This window comes from Dama dama, chromosome 21 (assembly GCF_033118175.1).
Source record: "Dama dama isolate Ldn47 chromosome 21, ASM3311817v1, whole genome shotgun sequence".
Lineage (NCBI taxonomy): Eukaryota > Metazoa > Chordata > Mammalia > Artiodactyla > Cervidae > Dama > Dama dama.
Genome location: NC_083701.1, coordinates 25,103,858 through 25,128,007, shown reverse-complemented (window position 1 = coordinate 25,128,007; position 24,150 = coordinate 25,103,858). Strand labels below are relative to the sequence as shown.

Below are 24,150 nucleotides of genomic sequence, written 5' to 3'. Positions count from 1 at the left end.
ACTGTTCACGAGTGAACTCACAGAGCATCTTGCTAAGAAAAAGCAGCGCCTGCGTGTCCGCTTCTTAACTCAGTTCCTGTTTGTTTCTCCACAGAGCTACAGCGAGCCTGTTGACGTGAAGTCGGCTCAGCCTCCGCAGCTGATCAATGCCAAGCCGCCATCCGTGTTCCCCGGGCCCAGCCAGGCCCACTCAGCTCTGTACCTAAGTTCCCACTACCACCAACAACCAGGAATGAACCCTCACCTAACCGCCATGCATCCCAGTCTCCCCAGGAGCATAGCACCCAAGGCCAACAACCAAATGCCAGTGACTGTCTCTATAGCCAACATGGCCGTGTCCCCCCCTCCTCCCCTCCAGATCAGCCCCCCTCTTCACCAGCATCTCAACCTGCAGCAGCACCAGCCGCTGTCCATGCAGCAGCCCCTGGGGACCCAGCTCCCCATGCAGGTCCAGCCCGCCTTACACTCCCCCACCATGCAGCAGGTATGTGCAGGCTGGGCCCTGGGCTCCCCTTCAGAGGTGCTGGGGCGTCTGTTCCTCCGGTGGATTGGGTGGGGGTTCTATTCTTCTCTGTAAGTGGGGAGAGAATGGGAGGTCTTCAGCAAATACCTGCTTCCTGAAAATTAACTTGCAGGGGTGAGTCAGGCAGCCTCGCAGGATCACAACAGCTTCTGCCTTTCATAATCCCTGACTTCTTTCCCACGGTACCCATCTTTCTCGTCACTCTCCGTTTTCTGCCTTTGAGTGAGGTGCATTTGTTGTTTTCAGATGCCACTACTGCTAAAGATCTCTTTGGGGTTGAGAAGTCTACCATATATACATACATACATACACACACACACATATATATACACATATACATATATAATCAGTATATTATTCAGAAATGAGAAATTCTTGATGATACACTTGTTGAATCCAACAAATCCTGCAAGATGAAATCAGGCCCACTATTTCTGGTCAGAAGTATCAAATTTGGTACAACCTTAAAAGTCCTAAGAAATGAAAATGTTAACCTAACCAGAGTTTTATTTTAAAATGGATATCTGGCTTCTACATAGATTAGAAAACACAGGAGGTTTAGAAGCCTCCATGTCTACCCCGCAATTATGGAAACCATTTGTGTGCAATCTTAGCTTAACTTGTCTTTGAACTCGTTTTCCTTCTGGATTTTAGGGTTATTTTAAAATTTGAGAATTAGGAGCAAACGATGTAAAGTAAGCTGAATATAAAGCATTTAAAAATCCTAAAAATGTGTTTTAAAAAAACAGGTCAAGGTAGAAACTATAAATCATATCAAATTAACCTATCACTTTCATAATCCAATGACTGTTGTTCCCAGGTCTATAATTAAATATGCAAAGTCTTCCTATAAGAGTGATATAGGAGCCCTCTGATATAGTCTATAGTTGGCCACAGTGGGGTGGAGGGGAGGCAGAAATAGGAATCAGATATACATAGTACTAAATCCACTTTTATTATTGTTATTATAGACAGGATTTCCAAACGGTAACAATTGCAAACCTTAATACATTACCTTACCTCCTCTTTGATTTCGGAAAATTCACAGTGCAGGTCCTGACCTTGCCTTCATCTCACAGGTGAGAGGACAGAGCTCAGCAGAGTTGACTAACTTGCCCATAGGTCAGAGCTGGAATTCAAACCTAGCCCTGTTCAATAGTCAGATCCTAGATTCTTTTTTTTTTTAATTGAAGGATAATGGCTTTACAGAATTTTGTTGTTTTCTGTCAGACCTCAACATGAATCAGCCATGGGTATACATATATCCCCTCCCTTGATTCTTTTTTTGTTTGTTTGTTTTTCTTAATATATATATTTTATTGAAGTATACTTACAATGTTTCAGGTGCACAGCAAGGTGATTCAGTTATACATATATACATACATTATTTTTCAGATTATTTTCCAGTATAGGTTATTAACAAGATATTGACTATAGTTCCCTGTGCTATACAGTAAACTTTGTTGCTTGTTCCATATCTATTTTTTTTTATTATTATTTTTTTTTCCAGTGGGTTTTGTCATACATTGATATGAATCAGCCATGGATTTACATGTATTCCCAATCCCGATCCCCCCTCCCACCTCCCTCTCCACCCGATTCCTCTGGGTCTTCCCAGTGCACCAGGCCGGAGCACTTGTCTCGTGCATCCCACCTGGGCTGGTGATCTGTTTCACCATAGATAGTATACATGCTGTTCTTTTGAAATATCCCACCCTCACATTCTCCCACAAAGTTCAAAAGTCTGTTCTGTATTTCTGTGTCTCTTTTTCTGTTCTGCATATAGGGTTATCGTTATCACCTTTCTAAATTCCATATACATGTGTCAGTATGCTGTAATGTTCTTTATCTTTCTGGCTTACTTCACTCTGTATAAGGGGCTCCAGCTTCATCCATCTCTTCCCTTGATTCTTAAATGCTAGGCCTACTGCTTCTCACTCTTAATTGTTCTTGTCAGTTCTTAACAGTTTCTCCTAAGACTTGGGAGGCTCTGTAAATCCTAGTTAGTCCTAAGATTAAATGATCATGGAGAGCAAAGGACTCATCTCTCTACCGAAGTCTTCTTTGGTCCCCAAGCCAAGGATATTGATAAAGCTCAGATGACTGACTTAGCTGTTCAACAGACGAGCTGTAGACTCACTGGGAAAGACCGACCTCCTTGTCTACGGCAGGTTTGTGACCAGTGAGTGACATTAATAGCGTCCTTCTTTCCATCAGACATTATTCTTGATAAAAGGGACATTTGTGGGTTCCTTGCATTTTAATGAACCAGTAGTGTGTGAGTGAAGAGCTGAGAGACCTTCAGTGGGGTGGGTTGACTTCTGCCTAAGGATACCTCAACTTATCCAGCCGAGGGCCCATGTTTTTCTCTTAGTGCTGGAGTGAGGGGTGTTTCTTCTCAGAGAAAAAAATACCGAAGATGTGGTCCACTCCCCAGGTTGGGGGCCAGAGCTCTGTGAAGAGAGAACACTTTTTATTAATTTATCCACTCAGAGACAGTTCATTGTCTATTTATACTCTATACCTTAGATGAGCTAGATGTGACCCTGAATAGTTTTCAAACATTTCTGAATTATATAGGGCCACATTTGGAAACTCAGGAGATGTGTCTTTCCATATAGAATCTTAATAGGGAAAAATAGGGCAGATTACATTGGACACGTTACTCATCAATATTTAAGTGAGTTCTATTAGTGTATCTCAGAAAGTTTTCTTATTGAGATGATAGGACTTGATTTTAACTTACATTAATAATAGAAGACAAAATGGCAAGAACCCAAAATGGAGAGTCAGTGCAGCTGCAGAGACCATGGTAACTAAAATCACTATGATGCCTTGATCACTATAGGTAGTCAGTAAAATAACTGCTGAAGGGACAAGTTAACAAACAAAGGAATTAAAAAAATGAGCTGCAGAAGCTTAAATATTAGAAGAAATTGCAGGCTAGTTTGTAGAATCTCAAATCCTTAAAAGTTTAAAAATTTTTCATTTATTCAAAAAAGATTCATTGAACCCCTTAACACATGCCAGGTGCTGTCTGAAATTGAGCAGCTTCTACCCTTATGGAGCTCACATCAGAGTTGGGGGTGGAATGGAGAAGGGGAGCAGTGGGAATAAGATAAACAGGTAAGTTATTAGGATCCCATGGGAAGAATTAAACAGGGGAACAAACTACAGGATGTGTGAAGGAATAACAGGCCTTTGGCTGGGACGGATAAAGAAGGCATCTCTCAAGAGCAGGCAGAGAAGAGGAGGCAGCCTCTCGGAATCAGAGGGTGGGAAGGGGGTGGGATGGATACTAGCAGGGAGCATAGCAAGGAGAAGGGACTCCAGCCTGGAGAGCCAATTGGGAGGAATATAGCTTATCCAGGACATTGAAAGGAGGCCAGTGAGGAGCATGGTGAGGAACAGAGAGTGATGGGCAATGAGGTAAGAGTCAGGGTAGATCACTGGAGAGAATCCTGCAGGTTAAGAGGACTGGAAGTCTCAATGAATTGATAATCCTAAAATCAGATCCAGAGTGTCGGTCATGCCTCCATGTCACTCAGTTTATTACAATCAGAGTGTTCTCTGGGGCCAATGTTCATGTCATCAAAGTGGGTTGTAGAAAGCTGATGGCTGGAATTAGACCTGTTGGATTCATCATCTTTATCGAGAAGGTGTTTGCTTCCTGACCATGTTCCCCTTTTCAAACACCAAAAAAGAAAAAGAGAAAGAGCAGGAAAGTTCATGGCTACTGTATTTTTACAGTCATGTTTCATATTTCAGCATTACTTTAGCTATTTTATTATCCTTTTGAAAATGAATGTATCCTAAAAATGATCATATCATCCACTAGGAGTAATAGTTTTATTTTTTATAGAATAATATTTTATACACTAAACCCATAGACCTAGGGTTTATTTTTCAGTCCAGTTTTCTTCCTTTTTTCCTGTTCACTATATTGTCGAATGAGGTCAAGAGAAAAAAATCATTAATATCTGTCAACTTCCTTTATAACCTTAAGAAAAAAAATCTTTGTATGATATCACACAGACAGATTTTCAATTTCCTTGTGTAATAAACAGCTGCTTTAGGATTTGGGTGTAATTTAAAGGTTTAAAAAAATCACATTGAGATTGATGAATAAATCAGTTGTGAAGACAAAAACATTGATGCCTGTTGAAAAGACCTCTCCAGACAGGCAGGAAATGAAATTAGTTCCCAGTAAAGTGTGGATACGAGGATCACGGTTTGGTATTGCTGCAGGCTTTTTTAGGACTTGATATGGTGGCACAACAAAACTGCTAGGGCTACAGAAATCTAATTAAAGAGCAAATGTCCCTTCTGACATCAAATTAATCTTTATCATGTTTCCTATTTTTATTTCAATCTGGCACCAGAAAATGAAATTTAAAATTCCAGGCATGCTACAAAACAGTTGGTGATTTTTCTCTTGAGCATTAAAATGCAAAATATTCAGTCTTGTTTAATTAGATCATTAAGCAAACATTTTTTCAAAACTTTCTATCATCATTGTTGTTTCATACTTACAACAATAATAAAAATACCGTTATTTCTGGGTTTGACCTCAGCATCTCTTAATACAGTCATCAGAAAAAAGTTTCATTTCCTAAATTGAAAGCAAGTAAAATTATGTTCTTCAGGCTTTGTTTGTCTTTTCCTTGGTTCATGTTTGTTTTAATACTAGTGATCTTAAATTTAGGCATTGAAGTCAGCTAAATTTTAAATCTTTGAGCTTTGTAGATAACACATCATTTTGGTTTTATAAACTGAAGTTACCCATTTAATCTTAAACCAATTACTTAAAAATTAATGTTCTCCTGATACTCTCTTTCCCAACTTTGAGGGGCCGTGTTCATTGGATAGAAAAAAAGCAATGGTCATTTCTGTTCTTTTATTGTGTGGTGTTGGATAGAAGCAGGTTGGATTGTTTTTATTTATTTTTTGCTTTCTCATATGTTTCCATACCTTCACCTAACCTGAGATATTTCAACTACTCTAGTTTTCAGACTTATTTACTTTTAAGTTAAGTTTTGTTGACTGTGCAAAAATCCAATGTGGAGAACTTTACATTAAAAAGATAGGAAAGCCTTGGTATTTACACAGTTATATTCACCAGGCCTTTCGAAGAGTAGCATCAAATAGTTGATGTTAAAATTCATTTATTGAGCCACTACTATGGTCTTGACCCTGAGAATATCCAGTAAGCAACACACTCTCTGGTCACTGGGCAGCCCTGATGAGGGGGCTGAAATAAAAATCAGCCTGAGGTTCCTCTCCCTGGGGGCCTTTTCCTGCTTGTCTGCCTAGCATTACACAAGACACTTGGGAAAGAGATCCAGAAAACTGCACAGTAAGCCCCATTAAGACATTACAGGACCAGACGCAAGATGGTCTGGAGAAGGAGTGGACGTCAGCCTGGAAAGGGCTGGAGTACCAAACATCCAGTTATATTCCTCTCGCTTCTCACACACCCCTGCTTTGGAAAATGTTTATGGCTGGAGCTGCAGGTGGTATCTACATAAACAAACTTCCCTCTCACAAACCAGTTGTTGGTTTAGGAAACACTACTCTTTCTAGGCTGTGTGAGGTCAAATAACCAAGCTGACTGAATACTCCACTTTTCAGTGATTTGTTCCCAGTCATTCAGTGCTCTGTCTTTCATGAGCAGCTTTGTTGGGAGTTTGCCTGGACATTGGCTTGAAGTCTTTATCCCTTGAATGGAAAATAATTTAATACCTTAAAGCCAATATTGAGAATTGAGGACATTTGATAATAGATGTCTTTGAGTCTTTACCCAGGGTACCTGCAAATGAATAAAACTCTAAGAAAATAGCCTTAGTTCAAAATCAATTCTCTGATCATTCTGCTGAATTTTTTAAAAAGATAAAATCTCAACAATATTATTCCTTCAAAAGAAGCTCCCTGCAAATAAATGGAAAATGATTTGTTTTTAAATCTCTTGGTTTTTCAGTGGGTAAAAACCATGTATGAAATCTGCTGCAAAAAGAGACAACCATGAGATTAATTAAGTTGCTTTTTTTGGTCATTTCCAGCAAAGCTTGCTTATGCAACCCTTGAATTCACCAGATAAGCTAAAAATAACTCTTAGTGTATAATGCTTTTTGTTTACCAGATACAGCTATCTACTTCAGAGATTCTGTCCTTGAATTTTTAATAGCTCTGCAAGGATTAAAAGTCAACACTTCACCACACCAGTGTGTTAAAAGAACCTTCCTGAAGTCTGATTATTATTTGCCAGTTAATAGACTTTTCAATTAAAAAATATTTGCTCTGTCTTATACTTTTCCTCCTCTGTGTTTTCCAGTGGCAAGTTGTTTTGAATCTCCTTCCCTGTATTAGTCCAACAACTGTTAAAAAGCTTTGGTTGAAATTTTTAGCTGAGAAAGAAGTACAAATAAAAGAAGAAGCAGATGGTCCCTTTGTGATTGAATGAAGAAAAAGGGTTTTGAGAACAATATGTGAATAGGTGTAGTCTAATAAAACACTCAGCCACCTGCTGCCTGAATCCTTCAGAAAAGATTCTGTTGCATATTCTGGGGATTAACTATTAATGTATCCTTAGGTTAGACAGAAAACATAAACTCTGAGGGCTTTAGGGCCTTTTCCCTTTGTTTTGGTTGAGTTGGCTTTTCTAAATTTTACATTGTTTCTCAGTTCAATGTATCTGCTCAAGAGTACAAGTCAAGTAACACATGGCTAAAGGAAGGAAAGGTGAGAAAGATGGAGTGTGGGCACTTCTTTTCCATCTTTGTTTTAAGTTTTCATGGTTCTTGGGATTAGCTTGCCCTTGCAGGGGCACAAGCAAGAAGGCAGTAGTGTTTGCAAACAGTGGCTAAATATTTAGGTGCTTTTCTTCTTAACAAGGCACTTTGATCCTTATTTGTGGACTTGCTTTGCTTTTCAGGGATTTAATCTTCAACCGGACTATCAGGCCATAATCAATCCTACATCTACAGCTGCACAAGTGGTCACCCAGGCCATGGAGTATGTGCGCTCCGGGTGCAGAAATCCTCCCACCCAGCCGGTGGACTGGAATAACGACTACTGCAGTAGTGGGTAAGTGGCTGGCCATCGCCACCTGGTGGCAGACAGCTCTCATAACAGGCATGTCATGGAACGATCCTTTATTTCTTCCAGCTTTCCAAAAGATAATCTGGAATGGTTCCATGTTCGCAAAACCAGAAATTTTTAAGCATTCCAAGAGTAAATGCCTTTAAATCCTGTTGGCTTTCACTGTGCACTTTCCCCATGCCCAACCCCACCCCTCAAGCTAGAGCAGACAGACACATCCCCCTTGGTCACCCATAGCAAGGCTGTCCTGTTAACACCGGTTGCTTGTCTATTTTCTCTCCACACAGGGGCATGCAGAGGGACAAAGCACTGTACCTTACCTGAAACTCCAGACACCTCTTCTTTCCACTGAGGCATTCAGGGAAGTCTTTTCACCATGGATTGCTTTGTACAGTCAAGGCAGTTCTCCATTTTATTAGAAAAAATACAAGTTGCTAAGCACTTAGGACCATTTGAGCTTGTGGGTCACCCACTCTGGAAGAAATAGTCATGCTTCTTTATCTTTATTATTTTTTTAATCCTTTATGGACATTGTTTTTCTTCTTCCCTGAAGGAACTTTGGACCATTCAGATTTTATGTTGGTTTTTTGCTGTGAAGTGCTGCGCTATAGTAACTGCCTTAGCAACTATAGATGTCTTGGATAAAAGTCCTGGATTTTCCATTGGTTTTCATAATGGGTGTTTATATGAAACTACTAAAGACTTTTTAAATGGCTTGATGTAGCAGTCATAGCAAGTTTGTAAATAGCATCTATGTCACACTCTCCTAGAGTATAAAATGTGAATGTTTTTGTAGCTAAATTGTGATTTGAAACTGGCTCATTCCAGTTTATTGATTTCACAATAGGGGTTAAATTGGCAAACATTCATATTTTTACTTCATTTTTAAAACAACTAATAGTTCTATATTTTCAAAATATTTGAAAAAAACGTCCTCCCAAATGATTTTAATTTAAAAGCAAATTGGCTTTGTCTCATTGATCAGACAAAAAGAAACTAGTGTGAGGGGAAGCGCAAACACCGTTTATTTTGTACTGCAGAAAAATTGCTTTTTTGTATCACTTTTTGTGTAATGGTTAGTTAATGTCATTTAAGCCCTTTTATGTATAAAACTGCCAAATGCTTACCTGGTATTTTATTAGATGCAGAAAGAGATTGAAAACAGCTAAATTATAACCTTTACATAGGGCTCTGTATTATTGTTTCTTCATATGTGTCTGTATTTAATCTTTTTTTATGGAAACTGTTGCGCCTATTTATGAAATAATAAATATAGGTGTTTGTAAGTAAATTTGTTAGTATTTGAAAGAGGTTTCTTTGATGTTTTAACTTTTGCTGGCAAAAAAAAAAAATTCACGCTTGGTGTGAATACTTTATTATTTAGTTTTTACAGTGAATAAAGCCAAACCTACTTTTCATTTTAGCAGCAAATTTAAGTAACCAGCCTCTATTTCTATATTTCTTTGGTTGACGCAAATGAAAAACTGTGATATTTAAGAATTTCTTTCTTCATACAATAGAACAGAAGATTGCCCTAAAAGTCACGCAGGCTCCAAGACTGAATAGATGAGCTCCCTACCTGAGAGGAAAAGGTGGCTTCTTGGTTCTCAGCTGGTTTTAGTCATTTCTGTAAACTTCCTCCCCCTACCCCTCCCAAAAAATAATTAAAGTCAAATCAGTCAAATTACTCAAGCTGCATGCTTTTCACAAAATTCAGAAAACATTTAGGAATTAAACTGGGGACAGGAGGAAAGGGAAAGAACCCTGTCCAGAATATCTAAAAATGAACGGTGAGTAACCAGACAGGAAAAAGGGGACACATTCCCAGTTTGAAATTTGATAGAAACTGAGGATCTGGTTGCCATTTGTACTCCACAAGCTACTCTCTTTCCAGAACTCCTGGGTCTTCCCAGAGAATTCTGAGGGTACTCAGAGGGTACTAGGGATTTGCTAAAGAACCAAAAGCATTGAGAATCTGGCTGAAGGCTGGCATAGCTTTTACATCAGAAAGAGCAAATGACGCCCTTACAGAGTTATATCAAGAAAACCAGTCTGGTTGAAAATCAAGAGAATGGCTGATGTCTTTTTCATGGAGTGTGAAATAAACTTAGCAATCTAACTAAATACAAATATATGCATTATGTAATCCAGTCAGAATTCAAAAGACAAAAGGTATGCTTGCTTTGAAATGATTTTAGGCATTGTACAACCTTGAATCAGTTAAGCATGTAATAACTAATAAATAATGCAGATCCAATGTGATTATTAAAATGACTGTAGCTGAGAGCTCTAATTTTCCTGTCTTGAAACTGTATAAGAACTCATGTGATTAAGTTCACAGTTTATTGTTTGTCTGTTTAGTATTTTAGAAATATACCAGCACTACTAATTACCTAATGTCTTTTATTTATTATATTATGCTAAAGTAACATTCTCATTTGTGTCAAGTCTAAACTGAGAAACTAATTACCGGGATGAGAACAACCAGCTTTGACAGGTGGGTTCTACAGGAAAGTACAATGTTGTTTACAGTTTTTCTAGAGCAGGTGTGCAACCAGGGTAGAGAGAGTGCTGACACTCAACACCAAAAACAGTTAAAAAAAAAAAAAAAAAAAAGTAAAAGAAAATACATCATAAGTAAAAATAAAAACTCTTATGATGCATGACCGTATTCTATTTGAACATCCATCGGTCTCTAAAAGACACACCCAGCCAAAGGAGAGATCCCAAAATTCATGGCAGAAGTGATTAGGCCCAGAAGGGATGAACCCCAGCCACAGGTGTTCCTTCCTGAAACACTGAGAACACCCTCTGTCAGATGTTGCCTGAGAAACCCTCCACTTTTCAGGAAGCCAGAATCCGGCCTGGGCCCACAGCTCCCAACTTGTAACCATAAGGAACAGTGATGGTGTCCACTGAGTTCTCTGTTACGTAGCTCTCCATAGGATTCCCAGACTTCCAGGAAAGGCATTCTGAGAGACTTGGCGATAGTGCTGAACATAGAATATCTTTCCCAACACACCGAAGTCATAGTTATAACTCTTTAGAAAAGAAAAGAGAAAAAAAGGTCTGACAGCAGTTAGGAGAAGGTTGAGTTGTCTCTGTAATGTCCACAAGAAAAAATAATCCAAAACCCCAATTGCCATTCCATTGTGAGTGAGCTGACAATGGAAAATCAGTCACATAATAACTTTGAGTTTGTCAAACTAGTGAACATGGCTAAAGATGAAAGCTGGTCTCTGGGATCATTTTTACCTTGTTGCCTTGAAGAGAAGGAGTCCTTTCTGATCAAGGCATCAGTGATCCACCAACAGCTGTGACAACAAAGAACCATGTGTCCTGACTCAGATTCATTACTAAGAAATTATTTTTGATTTATGAATTCAAAATTTAAGATAAGCACATCAACAGTCAATTTTCCTTTCCTGAGGAAAGGAATCTTTTGTGCAAAGGAACCCTTTGCAAAAGAGTTGCCCCACATGTTTGAAAGGTAATTAGACTGAGCCATATGAAACTGCCTATATACGACTCTTTTACCTAAACAATGGCAACTTCATATGGTTCCACCCAATATGGTTGGGAATTAGAGATGATGGGGTTTTAGCTACAATGTCAGTATAATTTCAAATGTACTTAGAAGTTCTTTACAAAGTCTGAGGTGAAAAGACCCAGAGAAGTAATATTGTTTGTCTGCTAGATTCCCCACTTCCAGTCAGTCCCAGACAGCTACGTTCAACCAAACAAAGAATATTTCAAATTTCCAGATTCTAGGAAACCACAATAAACATCCTATTTCTTTGTTATAATAAAAAAATTAAGTGGAAATTTGTAATAAATAGGCTATCTGCTGGAACATGAAAGTTTTGTTACACATAGATGTTCTCTTAATGTTTATTTGTTGAAAGGAGATGTGATCTGCATTTTCTTATTCCATTCATAACTCTCATTTTAAGGTAACTACAGAAACAGAGAAATCCACCTGTTTTGCTGATAGCTGAACATTGAAATGATGGCAAGGCAAGGTACAGAATTCACATCATAAATTTAACCCTCAGACACTTACTACACTGAGTCACCTAATGTATGAATTCATGTGAGTCACCCAACAGTACAGATCTCTCTGTTTTAAAACAGAGAGATTTCTTTACCTCCAAAGCAACTTGGAATGTCATTGCATGTAGTACTGCTAAGTCGCTTCAGTCATGTCCAACTCTCCATGACCCCATGGACTGTAGTCCACCAGACTCCTCTGTCCCTGGGACTCCCCAGGCAAGAATACTGGAGTAGGCTGCCACTTCCTTCTCCACATTGCACATAGTAGGTGCACAATAAATGCAATGATAAGTAGAAGCACCAGCGGTACGTCACAAACTACCCTCAACAGCCATTATATGATTTAAAAGCTCTTTAAATATAGAAGGGCATTAAATATTGCAGACAAGAATTGGGAGGTGAAGAAGAATGGAAATTTTTCATTAATAAACCTAAGGTTACCAAAAGAAAGAATTTTGGAATGAGTTATGCTATAGTCTTTTGGTCTGCATAATCAAACAGGAGTTTCTAGTTACAAAACTACAAGATGGAATATACTCTAGTCACATCGAGAAAATGAGAAGCCAAGGAGAAAAAAAGGTGTCAGACAAGTAGGAGTGTTGAGAGCAGGAGAGAGATTTCAGGAGCCAAGTTTATAGAATGCTAAATTAAAACACTGATGAACAGGACACTGAATTGTTTTTCTAATTACCGAGTGCAAGTATGACTTGATGAAACCAGTAAAAGACTCCATTTCCTTGGCTCTACTTAAATTACACCAAGGTAAGAAAGTGGTCTTTTTTTAACTTTAAAAAAAAAATTATTGGAGTATAGTTGATTTTCTGTGCCTTGTTAGTTTCTGCCTTACAGCAAAGTGAATTAGTTATACATATACATCTATCCACTGTTTGTGTATTCTTTTCCCATATAGGTCATTACAGAGTGTTGAGAAGAGGTTCCTGTGCTACACAGTAGGTCCTTATTAGTTATCTGTTTTCTATATAGTGTGTATATATGTCAAACCTAATCTCCCAATTCATCCAACCCCCCACCCCCGATTTCTCTCCTGGTAACTGTCCTTTTTTTTTTTTTTTTTTTTCAAAGATGCTCAAAGGAGATTTCCCTAGGTTTATTTAGAACCAGGTCCCAGTATAGGCGAGCCTTCCCTCACACGAGACTATTGCTTGTAGGAAGGGCGTGGGGAGCCGCTCGCTGTCACAATCCTGGAGGAGGGAGGCAGGGGATGCGGGGAGGGAGGGGTCATTTTAAACCAAGATGTATAGGCTCTGCAGCACATGTCTGCAGAGACTTGAGACTGTTTTCTCTTTTCTTATGCAACCAACATCTTGTCCTTTGTATCCAGAACAAGATTACCTTGTAGGAGGTAGGAAGTGAAGGCAAATTCTTGTCCTGGGACCTGGAGACCACTGAGGACAGTGACCTGTTACATGTCAGCACTGGTCGGAACTGTGCCTTGTTAGCGGCACACACCAGCACGCCTCCTCCAGTGTCATCATCGCTCATTGTATTAACAGCTTGCTAGCAAAGACATTTGAAAGTGAAATTTCATTCACGCTGACATGAGGCCAGAAAGAAAAAAAAAAAAAATGTAACTGGAAATGAAATGGAATGACTTATAATTCTATGTACAGAAAGAAAAAGTCACTCCCAAACAGAGACTAAAAACCAAACTACAGTATTTTAAGGCTGCAGTGTCCCTGTTTGACAATTGTGTGTTTACAATAAGCCTAAACATAATTGCTCTGATGGGCTGTCAGGGAAAAGATTAATTTGGCAAAGATTAGTATTGACTTGCTGTTTATTAAGCCTTTTAAACAGCTGTATCTGGCAGCATTCCTGTAAGTGCCTGTCATATCTGAAAATCAGCCTCACACCCTGGTGCTCGCCAGCTGTTACTGAACAATCTTCTACCACTTTTCAATGTCTTTCTCCAGGCCAAAAAAGCAAGAGCAAACTATTGCCAAATGAGCCTTTTTCTCCTCCTGTCACTTTTTTTTAAAGGTGGGGGTAGGGAGCTTCTGAGCACTGAAATGTCAGCTCGTGGCCGATGGCTGGGCTGATAAGCGCTGCCGGAAGCCGGTAGGTGGTTTGGGTGCTGGGTGAATACGTTCCCCACACAAGAGTGCCGGCGCTGTTAGTCACCTCACACAGACACAAAACCACAGCGTGCAACTGTTGGAAGGCTAAAGGTTTTCAAGACAGTTAGAAAGCAGCGATCAAAGGCTTAGCACCACCAGATTTCCAAAATAATGTTTGGTCTCCTCAGACTGGCCCATACACCTTATTAGCCGTAAGGCTGGGGAGACACCCCACAGTGGGACGCTGAGAAAAAGCTCACCGCTGGCCAGCCACCTGTGCCCTGTGAACTAGGGCTCCCCCCTGGAACTCTGAAAGGGGACGAAGCCACTCAGTAGGATACAAAATGCTCCTCGCATCTTGATTCAGTGGAAACCTGTAGGATAAGGCAGACAGAGATGTTTTGAAGTCTGTAAGAGAAAGGGCAGATTGAGATTTGTACTGGAACAAGACCCAGTAGTTTCAAATCCAAGTACAGTCATAACGGCAATGGAAAGAATAACATTCCAATGCAGTTAGACATCAGGCTATAAAGGGCCCAGTGTTATGGTGAGAGTCACATTCGTCTTTCCAATATGACTGCTTTTACGAAGATTAATCCCAACCTTTTCCAGTTGCAACAGGCAGAGCAGATGCAAGAGGACAATGTCATCTCTTAACCCTTCCTCTGCTGGCACTTTGCATTATACTGTGTGTGTGTTGGGGGGTGGGCAGGGAGGAATTGGCCTAGGAGCTAAGCTTTCAGGATGGGCATTTAACGCAGGTGTTTGTCAACATTTAAGCTCCAAATAACTCTCTTTGAAAGTCTCTATTATTGATGCAGTCTAATGCCTGACGTTTGAATTACAATCAAATCCAGTCAAACTCCCAGGCATAGACAAACACATCCTACTGGTCAGCTCCAAGATGGTGCCATTCCTCCATGGCCATCCACGGACCCTGCCCCTAACCCATGCATCTCGATGGTGGGTGAAATAGTAGCCCCTCAGCTCTCACATAGAGGAATGGGGGACTCACTGTTGAGAACAGGAGGCAGTTGTGTGTTTCATGATCCCACGGGACCACCAGGCCAGCTCAGTGCTCAGGGTGTTCGTTCCCAGGGGTACTGATGCCCAGGCAACAGTCAGAGGGAAATCTGACAGCAGAGCTCACCTAAAACTTAATCTATGGCCATAATCACCGAGTGTTCTAAGTCCTAAAATAGCCCTAGACTTAGGCGTTCTGTGGCCATTTTCTAGCATAAGAGCTGCTGCTGTAGGGACTGCCCGCCCAGAAATGAGGCCACGCACTGACCTGGGTCGAAATGCAATCACTCTGCCTGGTCCGATGTTTCCTTAGCCTCACCTGGAAGGGGTGGCGCCATCGCTGGAGTCAAAGCACCACTTGTTATTGTTGTTATTTACTCACTCAGTCATCTCCAACTCTTTGCGACCCTATAGACTGTAGCCCTTCAGGCTCCTCTGTCTGTGGGATTCTCCAGGTAAGAATACTGGAGTGGGTTGCCATTTCCTTCTCCAGGGGGTGAATCGAACCCATGTCTGTGTCTCCTACATTGCAGGTGGCTTCTTTATCACTGAGCCACCAGGGAAGCTCAAAGCACCCTGCTGCAGATCAAATGAAGCTCAGAGACTACAGCATCAACCTTTTAGTTCAAAAAAAGTAATATCATTTCTAATAGAATCCAAGAGAATCCAGGGTGAGGGCAGGGGCAACAGGTCACTTAAAGCATGTTTTGCAGGAGAACATTTGGCAAACTTTTCTTCATAGTTTCATAGGTTTCGCCCTCTCCCATCATATGAGTAAACGGTATGGAAGGTGAGGAATAAACTAACTCAAAGATTAAAACTGATGAAGCCAACAGCAAGATGAGGGCCCAGTGCCTTGTCAAGGATTCTGCTGTGGTTGCACAGGAACCAAGGAGAACGACAAAGGAGAGAACGCCGTCCACCCCAGGGTGCTCAGTCCATGGATAAAGGCATTCCAGAAACTCAGCATTATTGGTGTGATGCTCAAACATACACACATTGTACCTTATGAAAGCTGCTTGCACCAACAGTCATGGATTTACCTTTGACCTAGTTTTATCCAGTTTCCAAAGTCTGAGGAGATCCCCTAGAATCCATCTCTCCATAAATTGTAACCAGCTCCATGGAGTATTCTGCATTTTGTTTTGTTTGTTTTCTTATCAAGGTAGACCCACCGAAACCTAAATCTGGTCCTGGCAAGATCTTCATACAAGAAGGAAGGAAGAATGGTCTATCTAAATGAAACTGCAGTTTCCGGGTAGTATTACAAAATACACTTATCTACAAAGCCATTCTCACTGTCGAGTTGGGTCATTTTTAACACCTGGTTTCAAGATGTGGTTTCAGCAGACCAACACAGCAGAAGTGTTAGATGGGGTTTCTCTCTCCCTCTCCCTCTGTCTCTCCTTCTCTCTCTTTCTCTCATTCTGTCTCTCTATTCTTCCTTTTCTTACAGGGCAAAGATTCTGCTACTGTTTAAACTGCAGTTTCTTGAATGGTGTCTGGTCTTGCATTTTCAGAACCTTCGTGCTCTTCACGTGGACCAGCGGGGAGCCAGGTCGCCAGCCACCAGCACGGGTTGGCCTCCACCATCACTTCGCTTCTTAACTTTTTGAAGTCTCAGATGAAGACAAGCTCCATGTGCTCTCTCCCCTCTTCTTACTGAACTAAAGCGAACAGAAGTCTCTCAGGACCTTTCTATACAACTTTCCATTCCACGGTGCAGATGGTTTCGATAAAAACGATTAGTTTCATTTATTCAAACAGCTTCATCTCACCAAAAGGAGTCTGTTTTTAGCATGTTGCCTAAAGCATTGTGTTTTCCCATTTTTGTTGCTATAAAGGAGTTTACTGGTGTTTCAGCCTTTACTCATCATCATTCCTGCCACCTAACAAGACTTCAGTACTAGAGTGAAGTTGATGAGTGCTCTATGAGGGAATTTGTGTGTATGTGCTCAATTGCTCAGTAGTGTCTGGTTTTTTGCAACCCCATGGACTGTAGCCCACCAGGCTTCTCTGTCGATGGGATTCTCCAGGCAAGAAAACTGGAGTGGGTTGCTGTGCCCTCCTTCAAGGGATCTTCCTGACGCAGGGAATGAACATGCATCTCTTATGTCTCCTGCATTGCCGGGAGGATTCTTTACCACTAGTGCCACCTGGGAAGCCCATGAGGGAATTTATATTTTCACAAAGTGGTCTTAGAATCACTTTACAAGTTAAACTCACATATCTTTGCTGACAACCTTTGAGTATTTGTCATTTTCTGTGAGGTTAGTTTGATCATTTCGATTTCACTGTAAATACTGCAGATGCTGCCAAACATAATAATGCCAGTGCTTTATCTTGGTCTTATCTTGATGTTATTACTGTGGAGAATATTTCCATTTGGACAACACACATACTGAAAAAAAGAATTCTTCAGAAGGCATATTCAAAGAGAGAAACTACAAATAAACAACCACAAAACTTTACTCACTTTTGGTTGTTGTGCAGAGTCAATATAAACTACTTGCTAGATGTTACCTTATGTTCCTGGGTTAAAAGAAGAATTTTTTTAAATTATCTCCTGTTATTTAAGGATTAAAATGGTGAGTAGAAATATATAATAATCTTCTCTAGTGACTCAAAACAAGAACTATATAGTGTTGTAAAGACTTGACTCATTTCTCAAAACATACCTGGTGTAACTAACGAACTGGCTGGCTTCCAACTCCAGCTTCTGTCCCCCCATTTCTCTTTCGTCTATGGGGATTGTTCTGACTGTCTTCCCAGAAGTATCTTGGTGCCTGTAGGCTTGATGGCCAGGAAGATGAGAAGATTCAGTCCTTTGCTTATTCCCCCTTGATTATTCAGTAGCCTCACATTCTCCCATTCCTTCAGAGTTTTTAAAGTCACCAAGGACTGATGCTTTATAGGATGAAGTTAGAGCATGACAGCATCCAAATCTGACTTTCTTGACCACTAGACTTTTAATTGGCCCTTTAATTATTTTTAGCCCATCCAAATATAGGTGTAAATCTCATCCCAGTGTAATAGACACAAAGTCACTTTCACTGGCTGCCCATAGTTGTGGGCATACATGACTACATGTATGACTCTGAAAGTAGTACAGAGGTATCATAAATTAAAGCTGTATTTCTCAACCTTAGTGTACAGTCTGTATAGTCAAAGCTGTGGCTTTTCCAGTAGTCATGTATGGATGTGAGAGTTGGACCATAAAAAAATTTGAGCACTGAAGAACTGATACTTTCAAACTGTGGTGCTGGAGAAGACTCTTGAGAGTCCCTTGGACAGCAAGGAGATCAAACCAGTCAATCCTAAAGGAAATAATCCTGAATATTCAATAGAAGGACTGATGCTGAAGCTGACGCTCCAATACTTTGGCCACCTGACAAGAAGAGCTGACTCATTGGAAAAGATCCTGATGCTGGGAAAGATTGAAGGCAGGATGAGAAGGGGGGGTGACAGAGGATGAGAAGGTTGAATGGCATCACTGACTCAAGGGACATGAGTTTGAGCAAACTCCGGGAGATGGTGAAGGACAGGAAAGTCTGGCATGCTGCAGTTCATAAGGCCACAAAGAATCAGACATGACTTAGTGACTGAACAACAACAAGTATATTAAAAGAAGATTCCCAGGCTCTGTTCCCAGATAAGCTGATGTAGTTAGCCTAAAGTGGTGCCCCTCAGTTCAGTTCCGTTCAGTTGCTCAGTCGTGTCCTCATTTCAGCTTCAGCATCAGTCCTTCCAATGAATATTCAGGACTGATTTCCTTTAGGATGGATTGGTTGGATCTCCTTGCAGTCCAAGGGACTCTCGAGAGTCTTCCCCAACACCACAGTTCAAAAGAATCAAATTTTTGATCTTAGTTTTCTGAATGTTGAGCTTTAAGCCAACTTTTTCACTCTCATCTTTCACTTTCATCAAGAGGCTCTTTAGTTCTTTGCTTTCTGCCATAAGGGTGGTGTCATCTGCATATCTGAGGTTATTGATATTTCTCCTGGCAATCTTGATTCCAGCTTGTGCTTCTTCCAGCCTAGTGTTTCTCATGATGTACTCTGCATATAAGTTAAATAAGCAGGGTGACAATATAATCCTTTCCTGATTTGGAACCAGTCTGTTGTTTCATCTTCAGTTCTAACTGTTGCTTCTTGACCTGCATACAGATTTCTCAGGAAGCAGGTCAGGTGTCTGCATTTTTACAGCTTTCACAAGAGGTTTCCATGCAGGCATCCACAGGACAAGCATGCAAAGCAAGGGCAGGCCAATCTTGCCATCAACTTCAAAGACTCAGATTCTCTGTTGCCAATGCCCAGGGTTAATCCCAGCTTGAGGAATCAGCTGCTTGTGATAAAAATCACACCCAACTCATATATCTCTAAATTACCTAACTCACGCTGTTGGTCTTACACAGCAAGAACTTTCTGGACAGAGAGGTCAGAGCTGTCCATTGCTCAGCGATGCCATCTTCCCCAGCATCTTGAATATGGAGGCATCCATCCCTCTTCTTGTGGCCTCACTTGGTGTTCTAGGAAGTCTAAGAAAGAAGGAGGAAGAGCAAAGAGAAGACGTAGTACCTAGTAGGACACCAATACTTCCCCAGAAATCTCCAGTAAATTTCCATGTACATCCCATTGGCCAGAACAATCAAACGTGGCTGTCCCTGGATGCTCATTGCTCCCTAGATAAAACCCGAGTTCTGTTGCTGAGGAAGACTGGGAGAACAAATAATTGCAAGGAAATGTTCATTGTCCAACACACCAGCCTCCACTTATTCAACCAAAGCCTCTTCTGCCGCCTTGTCACTGACTTTTCTCTTGATCAGTATCCTGAAGGGTCCCCTGACAGCAGGTGCCTTGTATTCTGAATTCATCTTCCCAGGTTTCTCTGCTGCTTTGAACAATATTGAAACCTTCCCCCAAGTCTTTCCCTTCGGTCCTACTTCCCCCAAATGCCAGGCCATAATTCCACTGACCACAGACAGACAACTCCATCTGGTTTCTTATGAGCACTTGACATGAAAAGTTACCTAATCCAAATTCATGACCTTCCAACAAAGACTTGTCTGTCTTCCCAAAGTCCTTTCCTTGGAGGATAGCATCTTGACCTACCTGGCCTCACTAGCTAGGATTCTTTTGATTTTTGACTTTTTCTTCCTTTCATTGCTCACAAATATAGGACCATCTTTCTGTTTAACAATGGTGAGTCCTGATGTTTTCTCAAATTTCCTGAATCACTTTCCTTCTATCTTCCCCACCTCTCTCAGTTCAGTCCCTCCACATTCTACCTTGGAGCACCACCACAATGACCCAAGTGATCTCCAAGTTTACATGCAACTGCTGGGTTTTTTTTTTTTTTTCACAACCCAGATTTAATATTATAATGCCTTCATTTTTTATGTTCTTGTGGGTCCCCATTGATTATAGATTAAAATTCAAACAGCTGAGCCTGGGGCATACAACCACGCAAAACCTGGCACCCTTCTACCTTCCTTGTTACTGCTTCTCAATTTTTCCTTCCAAGATTCTGAAATCTGGCCACCAAATTCTTTGCCAATCCCAACCACACTAGACTCCCAGGCTCTTGCTGCTATAGCAATTATTCTTCCTGCTGCTGTCTCTTTTCTGAAGCTTTCTCAATAAAGTTAACCTTCTTTTCTCAATATTTCCACAGCATTCTGTTCCATTCTTGGAGGAAAGCATTTTAAAGTACTGTATTTGTTTAAGGGTTTATTTCCCTGACTAGATTGATTGTTCCTTAGATTCTATTCATCTTTGTGACCATTCCAGCACTGAGTACAGTGCCAGGTAAACATTTATGAATGTGATTATTGAAGGAATGAATAGTGTATTTTATTCTTTAAGACAAAAATCTCACAATCACATGATGATTCCCTAGACCAAAAGATATAGCAAATCATTGTATTCTGAGTTTTTCCAAAAGCATGAGGAAATCAAATTCCTTTCACAGTCACAATCACCTTCTAATGGGGCTGGGTCCTATTAAGAGAGGTTGATTCAGTTGGTTTTGTCTTGCAGAATGCCGTAATGGAATTGCACATGCAAAGATGAAACAGGAGCTGAGTTTAGGTGCAAGGGCTAAAAAGAACTGAATTGACCAAAAATAGAAAGGAGATAATTTTCAGTGACAGAGGATATTTTATGCAAAAAAGTGATAGAGATGAATTAAAAGGAAGAAATGTCAGAGTCAGCAAGGAATATGAGCCTTAAGGCTCTGGGAGGAGGTGCAGCATCCAGTGGTGGCTCTTAGTGTTGTTACAATGGAATACCATATGGCTACCAGGGAATGAACCAGAGCTGTGTGCATCAACACTGGATAGAAAAAAAAAGCCAAGCTAAGGAATGTTATATACAGTTCAATCATGTGAAGTTAAAACCATGAAGCACCATCATCTATGCTCATTATTGCTACATATATGAGTAAAAGTATAAAAGCAGCCATGAGAATAATGTTTCTCATAAACAGTTTATGAGAGCAGCGATGTAATGAAGGAGGAAAAGGACGAAGATCAGGGAGGGACTTGGACTGGAACCTTAACTGTATCTATAATGATTTATTTATTTGAAAAGGATGTATCCAAAAAATAGATGACAGGAAGTTAAGATTTGTAAGTCTGGGTATGGGTATATTGGTTCTCATTATGTTACTAGCTGGGCTTTCCCAGTGGCTCAGCGGTAAAGAATTTGCTTGCAATTCAGGAGACGCCGGTAGACATGGGTTCAATCCCTGGGTCAGAAAGATCCCTTGAAAAAGTGCACAGCAGCTCAATCCAGTATTCTTTCCTGGAGAATCCCGTGGACAGAGGAACCTGGAGGGCTACACTCCATAGGGTCACAAAGAGTCAGACATGACTGAAGCGACTTAACATATTATCAGCTGTGTCTGCCTGTATATTTTGAAGATTTCACAAGTTGAGTTTTCTCAATTTTAATCCTAAATGCAAATAGTTAAGTCCAGGAACATTAAGTCTATACACATAAGGATTTATATGCATAGTTTTTGTGGCTATCACAGAAAGGAGCCAAGTTCCACATTGGTCAGTGCAATGGGGAAAAGTGACAGCTTGCATGAAGTGACAAGATCATCAGAAACCTCCCGAAGTCAGCAGAGGTGGGAACCTGCAGTAGGAGCACTGCAGTAGGAGTAGGTGTGAGAACCATCCTCCCATCCTCTCCCCAAGAGTGGATTTCCATGGGACACAGAAATCGGGCTTTGAGTAGATTTCAGCAGGTCTTTGGAACAAGTAAATTTTAGACAGTCTGTGCATGCGCCGTCAACATTACTGTCATCCATAATAAAGAGAGTCTCAAAATCTTTGGGCAAAGTCTAACTGTGGCTTTAATAGTCAGACTTGCATTTTTCCTTCTGTTTATTTCATTACAATATTACATTTCCCCCTTGATATATCGTGATTGGGCTGAAGGAAAAAAAAAAAGAGGGGAAATTTTCCAGATTGTTGTTTTCTATCCCAAGAAAAGTTTTGACTCCAGCAGTCCTTGCTCTGAATTTCACAGCATCTCGAATGGGACCAAGGCTAAACTTCAAAATAATATACAAGAAGGATGCTAAAAGAGAAACCAAAATATAGGGCAGCTGCTTACAACAAGTTTGGAATTCTTTACATCATAGTTTCTTGGATATATTATTCTTTTTTTTCTCTAAGATAGCTTGTTCCACAGCCAGGCACTTGGGGAAAGATCATTTGAAGCTGTCATATCAAAACAGGTGAGTGAAAGTGTAAAGACAAGTCTTTGATACCAACTAAGATGCCCTCTGCACACACTCACCTCTTGCTCTCTTTCCCAAAGGCTCCAGCTGGGACCAGAGGACAAGATGGCACAGAATAGGTTGAGTTCATGAATAAGGTAATAATGTCTGTTTCACACGTCATCTGGTAATTTGTTAAGAGCTGGAGGGGATGGTGGTGACTGAACTATTTTAGGTGATCATGTGCATGTGTGCTAAGTCGCTTCAGTCGTGTCCAAATCTTTGCGACCCCATGGACTGTAGCCCACCAGGCCTCTCTGTCCATGGGATTCTCCAGGCAAGAATACTGGAGTGGGTTGCCTTGCACTCATCCAGGGAATCTTCCCAAACCAGGGATAGAACCTGTGTCTCCTGTAGCTCCTGCATTGCAGGCAGATTGTTTCCCGCTAAGTGATCACTGGTCTAACTAGTTCTGGTGAAACATCACTCAGAGACAGTTTTCTGTATCCATGGCAAGCTTAACCTGAGACCTCACTCTTCTGAAGCCACCAGGAAAGTAATTCAGGAGAATAGCAACAGTTAGTTGACCCCTCCATTCTTTTCTTTTGGCCTTTCCAATGCTTTTAATTCTCAAGTGAGTCATTTATTTAATTGAAAACTGTCTTCTGAAGCTGTATAGGAAAGCATGCTTGGAAACCAAAATGACAATCCATTGTTTTTATTGAAGGGTAAGTGGCATTTTCCATTCATTTCTAAACCTGAGACAAGAAGCCAGCTTTGGGAGAGCATTTCTAGCCTTTGGCTTTTACTTTTGGTGTATTTGCTAGTTAAAATTGGGAGCTTTCTAATTCTACAAGTTAGCTGGTGTATTTTAAGAAAAAGTGAAAATGCAAAAGATACTTGTTTTTTTTTTTTTTTTACACACACACATAAAAGAGACCTAGTGTCCCTCTCTCTCCCTCTCTCTCTTCTCCCCCACCTCCTCTCTCTCCTTCTGTCACCCCAGTAGGTTAAAAGTTCACTTATGGGGAAAAAAAAAATCTCTCTTTTCTCCTTCAACCATGTGATGGAGAAACTATTGAAAAGCATGATCTTAAGGGGGTTTTTTTTGCTTTTTTTTTTTTTTTTTCAGAAATTCCTGTCTCTTTAAGACCACTCAAATTAATTTAAACTAAATTGTAACCAGAAAGTCTCTTTGTTTATTCCATTAAAGGGAGGTGGAGGGGGGAGGGTGCCATTTTGAATAAAAAACAGAAATATATGCTCTCTGCTGAGCTTCCCAGGTGGCACTAGAGGTAAAGAACCCACCTGCCAATGCAGGAGACTTAAGAGACATGGGTGCGATCTCTGAGTCAGGAAGATCCCCTGGAGGAGGGCATGGCAACCCACTCCAGTATTCTTGCCTGGGAAATCCCATGGACAGAGGAGCCTGGAGGACTACAGTCCATGAGGTCACAAAGGGTTGAACAGAACTGAAGTGACTTAGCACACAGCATGCATGCTCATTGCTAGGATAAGCCTCATCTCTTCTAGGCGAGACCTCAGAGAAGTTATAGGGCTTCCCTGATAGCTCAGCTGGTAGAGAATCCGCCTGCAATGCAGGAGACCCGGGTTCGATTCCTGGGTCAGGAATATCCACTGGAGAAG

At 40.7% G+C, this 24,150-nt stretch overlaps 1 protein-coding gene across 2 annotated transcripts in view; it reads left to right on the top strand.

Moving 5' to 3' along the window:
* The window catches only part of TOX (thymocyte selection associated high mobility group box), a 302,584-nt gene extending 292,571 nt beyond the window's left edge, over positions 1–10,013 (top strand). For both annotated transcript variants that reach the window (XM_061123355.1, XM_061123356.1), the window contains exons 7-9: positions 95–484; positions 7,455–7,606; positions 7,909–10,013. In XM_061123355.1, coding sequence (XP_060979338.1) covers positions 95–484; positions 7,455–7,606; positions 7,909–7,945 — 579 coding nt within the window. In that variant the 3' untranslated portion in view covers positions 7,946–10,013. The remainder of the gene's footprint in view (positions 1–94; positions 485–7,454; positions 7,607–7,908) is intronic.
* Positions 10,014–24,150: the final 14,137 nt, after the last annotated feature.